This window comes from Nelumbo nucifera, chromosome 1 (assembly GCF_055504915.1).
Source record: "Nelumbo nucifera cultivar China Antique chromosome 1, China Antique-T2T, whole genome shotgun sequence".
NCBI classification, from domain to species: Eukaryota; Viridiplantae; Streptophyta; class Magnoliopsida; order Proteales; family Nelumbonaceae; genus Nelumbo; species Nelumbo nucifera.
The window spans coordinates 54,318,453-54,330,529 of record NC_142649.1 but is presented as its reverse complement, the minus strand read 5'-3'; the positions used below and the strand labels follow the sequence as shown (position 1 = coordinate 54,330,529).

Here is a 12,077-nt window from a genome sequence, read left to right as displayed (position 1 = left end):
CCCTGAACCAGGTCAGACCCCAAAACCCTGTAGGAGCATATCGGGAGGCCACCGATACAATACATTTTGGCCAATACGGTCCGATATGTATCAAAATTTTGAACCTTGCTCAACATAGTTAATATAGCGCCTGAGGCACCCCCAGGATGGGGCAAAGCTCCAGCTAATGTTCCTCTCTCCCCAAAAGCTTCTTATCCATCTCCTGTTAACCTCCTGAAATTTGGATTCTTGGATCAGCAATATATCAAATTTTTCCTTTCTAAGAATCTTCTTAATTGCCCTTCTTCTTGTAGCACCACCATGAGATTGTTATGAGAAAGACCTGTATAGGAGCCTCTGGTCTATGAACCCAATTACAAAGTTGATAATGAACAAGGATAGTTGTTTGATGACCCTATGAGGTAGAAAACACTAGTTGGGAAGTTGAATTACCTCCCCTTTACTAGACCTGATATCATATTTGTTAGGAGCTGGTTGTCTATACACAAGTTTTAAAGAGGATACAACTGATTGTACTTTTTTTAGGGTGGCCTTTTTTTGAGGTTCTTCTGTTGCAGTTTTTGCACAGTTTCTCATTGTACAAAGGACCGGTTGATTAATACAATTATACTTTACCTTTTCTCAAAAAAAATATATATATTTGTTGTACGTGTTTAGTCAACTCATGCAAATTGCAAGGACCCAAGTCCCTCACTAAAACAATTATAAGGGTTTTTTTATACTAGAAGAATGCACCAAGACTTGGACCACTGTACACTACTGGTAAGTGGTAAGAACTTGAAACTCAAAGAGACGAACAAATAAAAACTAGGTTAGATCATCATCAGACAGAAGGTCTATAACAGGCCATAATACATTCTAAGGAGACAATTTAGTGACTTGGAAGAGAAAGAAGCAGAGTGTGGTGGTCAAAAGTAGTCTTGAAACAAAATATAGAGCTCTGGCTCATACCACATGTGAGCTGATTTGGTTGAAGCACTTGCTTTGTGAGATTGGTATTTCTATTATAGAGCCTAAAGAGTTATTCTGTGATAATCGAGCAACTATACATTTTGCATCAATTATCAAAAATAAACTATACATTTTGCATAGAACCCAGTGTTCCATGAAAGAACCAAACATATTTAAGTAGATTGTCACTTTCACTTTGTGAGAGAAGAGGTTCTTCTTGGAGAGATTCATGTACCATATTGATGTTTCAAGACCGACTTACTGGTTGAGTAAGTATAATGGGTTACACTTGCAACAAGCTGAAGCAGTATGACACATGTTCCAACTTAAGGGGGATTGCTAGAATATATTACTCTATTAATATAGTAGGTGTCCAGGAATTTTACTCTTGGTATTTAAAGAATGACACACTTGTCTGTCCTATTTTATAGCTTGTTAAGAATATCCTATTCTATTCTCCCCAAACCTGTGACCTCTCCTCTTGAACCATATTTATACCTATAATTTCTAGTTATCTCAAAACACTAATCCCTCCCCAGTTCACACCTTCAATCAATAATTTCTTGAGAAAGCCAATCCATCCTTTCTTGATTTCCTCATCCTGTATCATCGATTTTCCACTTTAATGCACAATAAGGCTAAGTTACAATATCAAAAGTATTTATTGACAACTGAAAAGGTGAAAGTATAATTCTTCCTCAGATGACTCAACCATGTCCCCCACTGGCCACCGCCTTCTAGTTCCCCCCAAAGTTCCCCATGCATATCCCTGTGAATTTGGGCTTCTACTACCTCCGCAGCATTGTAATCCCCACAACCTTTCTTTTATACTACAACAAGATGCGTAATGGGTTCATTCTCAAATAGCTGTAATCTCCACTGCATTGTAATCCCCATGCATCACTAACCAATCCATTCTCAAATAGCTGTAATCCCAAAATTTCGGGCCCAATCAACAATCTGTTATAGAAATCTCCAAATTCCAGGCCCAAAATGAATTTAAATTCTGATCCCTGCAGACTTCACAACCAAAGAAGGAGGAAGGGCCTCTCGAAACCATGTGAGCAATGTTCTGGTAATATATACAGCTGTTATGGGTATTGGAAACTCCATTAAAGTTGAATTATTATCCCTCTTAAAAGGGATAAGATTCCTTGGTTATAAAAGGCTGGATAAGAAGGAAGCATCAGGTTCTGGATCACATATTCATATCTACATTATACAAGGGAAGCAGCATATCTCGCTTCCGCCATGAATTCCTTGTGCATCCATCTTAAAAGATCTACTAACTCTTTAGAGGACTTACTAGGTGAGGAGGTAGGTTTAACTGATGGCCTGTCCTGGAGGCAGGAGAACTACCATGGGGGTAGGCAAATGAAAGCAAGCAACGCATTGTAGGATATACTGAATGTTTGAGTTGTTTTACCTGCATCATCTAACTGTTTTCTTTTTTTTTTTGTATTTCTTTTCTCATTCAATATAAAATGTTATTCATCTATTATCAATCCAACAAAAGAGATATACTTAGGTTTATTAACATCAGTCCCCATCAATCATGACATAGTCATAGAATTCCCTGGTATGCTCATCAAAATGATAATTATATGGCTAAAGTGGACTAAACTGTAAACTAATTGCTGAAAATTGGCATGAACAAACCCTTTTTTTGCCTTTTTAGCGATAGGTTGTAGGATTAAGTATATGAATTAGCATCTGAAAGAAGAGACAAAGTCCAATGAAATACAAATCTATACATGGTAAGTAAAAGGAAACCAGTAAAAATAAGCCATTGCCTAACTCCAGTACGCATCATGAACAAATTTTAATGTACAACCAGTTATTATGTAATAGTTTATTTCCTTTGCACTGCATTCACTTCACAATGGTAAACAAGTTTAGAAAATAAAACCCTAGATAATATTAACAATTCAATGATATTTGTTAAATAGCACCACTAACACATCTAATATTTTAAGCTGTAATAGAAGTAGCTCAGAAATACATACCCCAGGCTCTGAATACGAACGCCAAGCTTCTCCCTTGTGGCAACCGACATTTTCTTTGCAAGGTAATCAAGGAACTCCTCTGCCCGGATTTCTTTATTTTGGTGAATGTCCATGAACTCAGCAATGCAAGAGATTATTTCCTCGCTACGTATTTGAACAATCTCCATTGCATCTGGAGGAACCGAAAAGTAATGCAAAACAAGTGGATGACGCAATAAGGGACCCAGTTCAAGCTCTTCAAACCTGTCGATGCTCTCGTTCTTGCAAATTGCGACATCCAAATCATACAAGGAAGTAATTCTCCGCACACCAACGAAGCAATGAATGAAGGCATCAATCTAAAACGAAAGAACAGGCAATGCAACGAACTCAGCAATAGTAGTGCAGGACAACTCAATGAAGAACAGAATAACAAAAGTGGAAAGCTGCTACCTTTCCTTCGACGACAATAAGACGATGTAGAGACGGGATTTCCTGCATTTTAAACCCCAGAGAGCTCCATGAATCGACTTGGAGAGACAAAAGCGCAGCCTGGGATACTTTCCATGACGAAACGTTTTCCCCGGCTGCAAGAATGTCGCGGTGAGCTTTTGCTACAGCGCGGTCTATCTTCTGGAGGAGTTCATTTGGTTTTTGAGATAAGTTTTGAGGTTGGAACACGGTACTGGGGAATTGCTGGGGAGGGAAAGTGGGGTTTTGTAGGTAGGGACTGGAGGAGGCTGAGAACCCAGGGTTTTGGAGGAAGATGTTAGGGTTTTGGAGATAGGGATTGGGGTTCTGGAAGTAGATGTTTGGGTTCGGAGGGCAGAAGCGAGGAGGTGGTGGTGCAGATGGCTGCGCTGCCCCGCGACCACCGCCAGAGGGGCGAAAGCGGTGACGATGACCGTGCATGGGGAAGTGAAGGCAGAGCCGCGGGAAAGGGACGAAGCGACCATACAGAAAAGGGTTTTGTAGTTTTGAATGTCGGCTCGTGTAGTTGTGAACTTGTGTGTGTACCGTTAAAACAGGTTTTCTTGATAACTTCTCTGGACAACCGTTATGATTCCTCGTTGGAAGGAAGGTTGAAATCTGGCCATCCGATTTGACTCAAATTTCACTCCGATTTTTTTGCACAGAGGTATCGGTGGTCGACTCTTAATTTTCAAATATGTCACTTTATTCCACATTGGGAAAATATATATTTCCCATATTATAGTGGAATTCACACATGAAATATATGCTCATATATTTCAACTAAACTCTATTCTAAAAGGACAAGAAAATGTATATCAATTATATTTATAAAGTATATCAAAATTGCCATGCCTAGTCAATCAAAGAACATAGTTCAAGCCATTAAAAAAAAAGTTTACCAAAATTGTCATGTCAAACTATAAGGTAAAAGGTTAGTAAGCTTATAAGCCCATATCAATTAATTGCTAACATCAAAAAGGGCCTCCTAGTTTCATGACCAACCAATCTGTCCTCAATTCTAGCATAATCGCATAAAATGTCAAGACATGAAATCGTCAGTCCTCCAATAAAAAATCAAATGCCTTCAATAAGAATGATATAGACATTCCCTCCAAACTCATAACATCTTGGAAGGGAGCATCTATGTCAAACAATCCATATCCATGTTCAACAGCCTCTCCAATTTCATCATTAACATCATATGAGGGTTTGGGAACCTGATTATCGATACCATGAGTCACAGAGGTTGAAGTTGCTTCATGTATGTTCAATTCCTTTGCAGTAAAAGCTCAACTCCCGGTAACTTGATCATTTCTACAAATAAGTGCCAAATCATTGCAGTTATCAATTTTTTTCCTATGATATTGTCTCACCTCTAAGTGAGACTATGAAAAACGAAATCAATTCATCACATTAGAACATTAGACAATGATAACAAAAGAAGCATAATCCAAGCACTATATAAAATCACATACCTCAACATAGGAATTACAAAATAAAGGTTCAACATATATTGTATGTGTTTGACCATTCCAACTAAAGCCACTTTGATTAAGAAAGGCTTTTAATGTGGCAAATTTTTTTTTATATTCTTCAAACAATTTTTAATATGATCAACACTACAATCGCCCCCAAATTTAGAACCACTCGCCCTATTTGCAGCTTTATAAGCAGGGCCCTTGAAACTCTTATCAAATTTGTTCCCAAGATGTACTTGTTAGACAAGTGACTCAATTAGACAATTGTCCATTTCTAAGGTCAAAGTCATATTAGGCTTCTGACTTCTTGATTCCTGTCCTTCCATATCTAAAACATAACAAACACATAATAAGCATGTAATAAACCTAATATAATTGAAATTGTATCAAAAAAATTCAACACAAAACAATGATTTTTCAAACAAATGCAAACAAAAATAATGTGACAATAGTCATTGTTTACATAATATCATTTTTAAATCACAAAAATCAAATTAACGCCTTATTCGTGAACGTTGTAGTCAGTAATCTTCTCACATTTTTTGTTGTTATTTATTCTCTTAAACAAGTTTTTTGTCTCATTGCCTCATTCCTACTTAAATGATGTGAAGATCTTCTTAGTTGTCTCTCATTATCCTCTTCCTCGAGTTCAACACTATCTTCATTACCTTATTATAATCCTCTATTTCTTGTTTCTAGATCGTATTACCTCATAATGAAGTCATATAAATTCACACCCATCACGTGGTTGTGTAAAATACAACAAGCATGTGCAATCTTAACTTGTGTTTCAAATAGATAATGTTGCACTGACACAAGGATAGGAAATTGCTTATTTAACACTCCAAATATTTGTTCTATCACATTTCTTAATGAAGAATGATAAAGACTAAATAGATCCTTGGCAATTTTAGGTTGGCGTAAACCTCAATCTTTTAAATGATATCGGGTGTTCCTATATGGCGTAATGAAACTAGCTTTCAATGTGAACCCCGTATTCACAAAGTAGAATTTACCTATTGATAAAAAAAAAAAAAAAACTCTTTTGACAACATTGCCTATAACAAAAATGGTAAAAAACTAGTTGATTTGGGTTACTACCTTCAGGCACCTCAAGTTTGTGTTCTCCAGTAAAAGCATATCTCAACATACAAGAATCTTATGCTGCACCTTCCCGTCCTAGCAAGACATAAGTAAATTTTAAACCAAAAGAACATGTTGCTAATATTAATACAAAGTTATCTAATAATATTATTAAAACTATCATTTAATATTGGTATGTTTAAATTTCTTATTTTTAATTAATTATTTCTATTTTTTCATTATTATTCAGTATTTTTTTGAATAAAACACTACTAATAAAATGGGTTATGCATTTTGAATTTTCATTAATTTTTATCATTCTTAATGAGTTCATTATGCACAATAATGGTCTCAACTCATAAATATCAATTTACTATTAGGAAATATAAATTAATTTATTAAATTATTAAATTATTACTAAATTAATATAATATTAGTTTATAAAAGTATACTAAAAATTGTAGAATGAGTTTATATTAGTTCATAAATATCAACGTTTGTAAAAAGTTTTAGAATGGGTTCATAAATTCTCTTTCTTTCCCACCAAAATTGTCTTTTATCTTCTATGTTGTCTGATTCATTGTATAGTAGAAACACCCCATTCTATATTTTTCATCATCATACCTCCACAATTGAGTGGGAAGCTAAAAGCAAAACGAAAGAATAGTAATTGTGATTCTTAAAGGTTTTGGTTTGTTTGCCTATTTACTTTTATAAATTAATTTATTAAATTATTACTAAATTAATATAATATTAGTTTATAAAAGTATACTAAAAATTTTAGAATGGGTTTATATTAGTTCATAAATATCAACGTTTGTAAAAAGTTTCAGAATGGGTTTATATATTCTCTTTCTTTCCCACCAAAATTGTCTTTTATCTTCTATGTTGTCTGATTCATTGTATAGTAGAAGCACTCCATTCTATATTTTTCATCACCATACCTCCACAATTGAGTGGGAAGCTAAAAGCAAAACGAAAGAATAGTAATTGTGATTCTTAAAGGTTTTGGTTTGTTTGCCTATTTACTTTTATTCTATATATCACTAGCAAATAAAGAATGTAATGGCTCATTGAAAATGAATAAGCTTTGCAAAGTAAGAAATAATGCAACAAACCTTGTAATAGCACTTCTAACAAGATCGCTTCCATTTGTTTTCTCCTTCATATAAGCAAGGAGAAGAAAGGTTGCCACCTGTCTTGCCTTGGCAATACAACTCTTTATAGCCTTTAATCCTCTAATATCCTCTAACATGAGGTCTAAACAATAAGCAACCCAATGAATCTGAAATAAGTTCTTTCTCTTTATCATCAAAAAGATCACCTACAACAATATAAGAAGAGTGATTATCGATAACTACTTGCACAATATGTTCTTGTCATATTTCTTTAACAATCTTATTAATCAATTCATACAAGTAAATTGCATTTCGGATTTCATTGGAAGCATCAATTGATTTCAAAAAACAAAATATACCTTTAGGAGAATTCATTCAAGAGTTTATTAAATTACTTTGCCTCTTGTCTATCCATCCATATACATAATACTGTAACCGTAAGTTTAATTTTGAGGTTTGCACTCAAACCCAAATTGTGCAATTGCTTCCAATATAATTTCAAAACTCTTCAATTTTACTTTGTTAAAGGGTAATCTAGTTTGGTAAAACCACATCACAACATATTCATTCACATTTTTTCTTTCTTACTTTTTCAATCGGCTTTCTATGTTTGTTTGCGCTAATTATTCCTTGTGCCTTGCTTCTATCACTTATTTTGGACTTGGCCTCACAAAAGCATCCAGAGGTCCTCTAATATTTTCCTTTTTTTGTGATAATATGGGATTTAATGTTTGAGCACTCCTACCAGTTGAAATGGACCCACCTACTGTGAGCTCCAGGAAGTTCATGGTCAGCTCAAAAAGATGGCATTGCCATCCATTTTTATAAAGAAAATGGGCTCTCATTTTCAGATTTGAAAAATTCAATATAAGTCTTTGATGGTGATTTCGTTTTTCATGGAAAAGGCACACAACCAAGAGATTTCGGGTCCCAAGGATCGGGAGAGGGAAGGTATTAGGCACCCCTCTCTCCAAGTTGCTGTAGCAACCCAATACAAGAGTTGTTCAGGCTCAGTTTCTTTTAGAAAATAATAGAAATGGTTGCTAAAATTTCTTAAATCTGGAGGAACATGCTTCAAAGTTCTCCTAAGACCGACTTTGAGGTGATATTATCGGGTCTTGGGTATTGATTTCCTTAAGACACTAGCCTTTATGCCTCTATTCTTAGTCAAGAAGAAACTGCAAACAATGGTTCTTAAACATTTCAGAACCTCAAGCAACCCAGAAAAACTAAAAAAAGACTTATCTTTTGTATGTACCTTGTCAAAAGTTTTCCAGTAGCTAGGATGAGATAAAATAAAGTTTAAATGGGTTCTTGAGCTAGGGAATGCTTTTGGTTATAACAACTTCTGCTTGAAAATTGAGGATACGAGTTTGGAATTTGAGGTTCAGAGTACCTCCAAATTTCGGGTGAACAAGAGGCTGTATATGGGTTGGGAGAAAGCTCTCTTCTCTCTCTCTTTCTCCCTCTAGGGGACTCCCTCAGGTTTCCTCCCTTCTCCCCTTTGAGCTCAAATTATATCAATATTCATAGAGAATGAGAGGGGGCTAAGTCTGAATTCGTTCAACTATAATGCCTAGGATTCAATAGAGGTTTTTCACACAAATAGACAAAGATTCTTCAAAGAAATAGATGTATAGTCAAGCTTTCCTATTTGGTGAAACATTTTCTTTGATTTGGAGGTGGTTTTCATGGGTTTTGTGCATCCAATGGGATCTTGGGGCGTGCCTGTCATGGCAGTCTCGTATTTGGGGCTGTCAATGACAGAAAATGTAAATTTGATGAACTTTTAAATGTTATTTTTTTCTTGGTTTTAAGTAGGGATATGTTAGGGGTTTTTGGGATTTTTGGGACTATTAGGCTCTATTTCATTAGTCCAAGTGTTCTAATGGGTCTGACATCAGCCATCACCCTTTTGAGGCTTTAGGTTGAGACAGATGATGTGGTCATTTAATCTGGTACGTTGAAATGGTAACTTTCTAGTTTAACGGCCAAATTGATGAATCTAGTCATGAAATTTGATGTGATGGAGTTTTTTGGGTCTATGAACATAGTGGTGATGTCTGATTGGTCAAATAGGGTCAGAATGATGGAGATCTATGGCTAATAAGTTTAGATTAATGAACTTTGCTAAAATAGAATCTTTGTTTGATGAAGGGTCAAACATAGGAATTTTGGGATGAAATTTGGTGGGTTGGAACTTTTGAATGTCTTGGATCTAATGGATGTCATGGATCTTTGATTAGAGGTATAGATTGTCTGATTTAGTTCAGATAATGGTCTTATCTTATGGTTTTCTAATCAATAAGAGGACCCAAAATGGAATCTTACTTTTTCAACGGTCAAATGGAGGTGTTTGGTCATGAAATTTGACGTGCTAGGATTTCTTAGGTCTCCGAACATAGTGGTAAGGTCTCATTGGTCATATAAAGTTGGGATAATGGATGATAAAGTCTAATTAATGAGATCTGTTGAAATAGGATATAGGCTTTATTGGGGGTAAAACAGGGGAATTTTGAGCTACAATTTGGTAGGTAGGCATGGAGTCAAGCGGATGGTTTTAATCTAAGAAAGATATGGTCAACCTTGGTAATTGTTCAGGGCCATCAGAATGGGATCTTGATGTTTTTGCGGCTGATCATCACACATTTGTAGTGGGATGTTGATTGCTTCCTAGTGATATTTAGATTTGATTTTTAGGAGTTGGAGTTTGAATATCACATAGATTGGGGCCGTTAGAAAGGAAGTTGGCAGGATGAACGGTGGATCTTTGCAGTTTAGTCACGAAACTAATGTGTAACTAAGTTATAGTTTTCCAAGTCTGGGGATAGTGTCTGATCGAACGTTGATGTTGATTTCAAGGTTGTTATTTGCCTTGTGGATTGTGTCAAAAGAGGGTATTTCGGGTTTTTGAAAAGTCTCAAGTTAATTTGGTTGTGTTTCTAAGTTTCTGGAGTCTAAGAAGAGGGTACGAAGAGGTAGGGTGAAGGGACCGAGCAAAATTTGAGTGTTGACACCTACGTAGGTTGGTTACTTTCATGATGAGTTCTCTTTCAAAAACTTTTTGCTTCCATTGCCAACAATTGTCATCCACTATGAAATCATCTAACGGTTTCTTCCTCTTATTTTTTAACATGTAGTCTTACATATCCTTTGCAATACTCAGTTGTAGTTTTGGGGCACTTAGTAACATCCCATATCCTCCAATTAAATGTTGCTTTATTTTCTTGAGGGAAAATTTCTTAATGTACCATAAGGTTTAGGAAAATGACTTACTCATCCCTATCGTTTAGAAATTATCTTAAAGTACCCCCTAAATTTTCTAACAATTGACAATCGTTGACGACTGTTAATAGAAAGATGGAAAAAACTATTTTAACCTTCATTCTTCTTCAAAATTTCAAAATGGGAACATTTGAATAAATATATACAAAGATTAAAATGAACTATCAGTACATAAATATCACTTATAGATGGATGAAACTAGCAATCAAATACTTCATTTAGATAATTTAAATAAGAAAAGTACCCCAAACGACAAGAAGCCGAAACCAATGCCTAGCTTTGTGTCATAAGAGGGAAAGAGATGGTTAAGAAACAAAAATATGGTATTAAGCTGAGAGGTGTTTGCATTAATGAGTGAAGAACACCGTTCCCGCTAAAAAGTGGAGGAGGAGATGAGTCTTATTGGTGAATTGAAGAGGATATGCAAATGAATTTGAGTATGAGTTTTGATTTCCTAGAAGGTTGTTTATACCGTGTTGAAAAGATTCATTAAATAAAATCATTCATCATTCATCAACATCTGATACCAAAAAAAAGGGAGAAAAACACTCATAAGCATGGTCTCAACTCAACTCTAAAGTCACCCCATTTTCGATTCTTTGAGACATTTTCAAAGATGCGCTAGGGAGCCTAGCGAAGTGTATTGATTATGTTCTTGGCAAATTACTAATCAAATATACTAGAAATCTGATGAAGGGATCGTTTGCCAATAAGGTTCCCATTATATATTTGCTTAAAAAATCAGGGTTCTTTAAGTCCATCCTTGATCGGTTGTAGAGAAAAAAGAAAGAAAACAAAGAGTTACAAAGAAAAAGGAAATAAAACCTAGGGTATACTGGGATACAAATTTTTGAACTCAATTGCAATTGTGCTGACTTTGTATGCTTATTGAGCTTCCTTAATTCCCTCATATTCTGGGCCTCAATTGCATAGGAAGGATTTCAGTTTGAAATTTCAATTTGGTGACAAAACTAATTCAGTTGTTATGTTCATGGTTTCAAACAAAAAAGGACAATCCTAACATTTTGAACTATGATTTAAGTAAAGAGGAAACAAGAGATATCAAGATTATAGAAACTTATTAAACCCATTTGACGTTGATTGTTTTAATGTATTTGTTTTTTTGGAAAAATCTTATTTCAATCCATTAGGTTTTATTTTGAAAATTTAAAGAATAATGAAGGGAAAAATCGACTATAAAAGGGTATTTTTAGGTTTTAAAAAAAAATTACATGTCACATTGTGAGCGTCGGGAAACGACTCACTTGGGCTGATTTGAAGTCGCCACCCATCATTTGAAGGACTTGGACGTGATGGGACCTTCGAGAATGATTTTGAAAAAAGTATTTTGGTTCGATAGGTGCAGTCTGGGTAAGACTCGAATGGGAGAGGGAAGGGGTTAGGCACCCCTATCCCGAGTCCAATAGGTACGATCCACATGGGGTTTCGTTCAAGTATGAGCATGGACAAATTAGGGGTGAGCAAATGGTAGGTTTTACCTGGAACCTAATGAAACCAACCTTACCCGATATGTTATAGGGTAGGGTCTGGTTCCAACCGACCCCCACTTAGGTTGGTTCCATGGTCTAGGGGTTCACCTACCCGAACCAACCCAATGAACCGGCCTTGGTTGGCCTTGGTGGAACTGGCCATGGAATTGAACTTGCCTTTAAATAAACCCTAAAATATCTTTAACGATTTGA

At 35.5% G+C, this 12,077-nt stretch overlaps 1 protein-coding gene across 2 annotated transcripts in view; it reads right to left on the bottom strand.

Moving 5' to 3' along the window:
• Nucleotides 1-3,958, bottom strand: part of NOV (Histidine kinase-, DNA gyrase B-, and HSP90-like ATPase family protein) — a 74,689-nt gene extending 70,731 nt beyond the window's left edge. The window contains exons 1-2 of one of the 2 annotated variants that reach the window (XM_010248802.3): nt 3,390-3,958; nt 2,958-3,295 (exon numbers count right to left, since the gene is read on the bottom strand). In XM_010248802.3, the coding sequence (XP_010247104.2) occupies nt 2,958-3,295; nt 3,390-3,848 (797 nt within the window). In that variant the 5' untranslated portion in view covers nt 3,849-3,958. The remainder of the gene's footprint in view (nt 1-2,957; nt 3,296-3,389) is intronic. The other variant, XM_088896791.1, reaches the window with a different exon arrangement.
• Between the last annotated feature and the right edge of the window lie 8,119 nt (nt 3,959-12,077).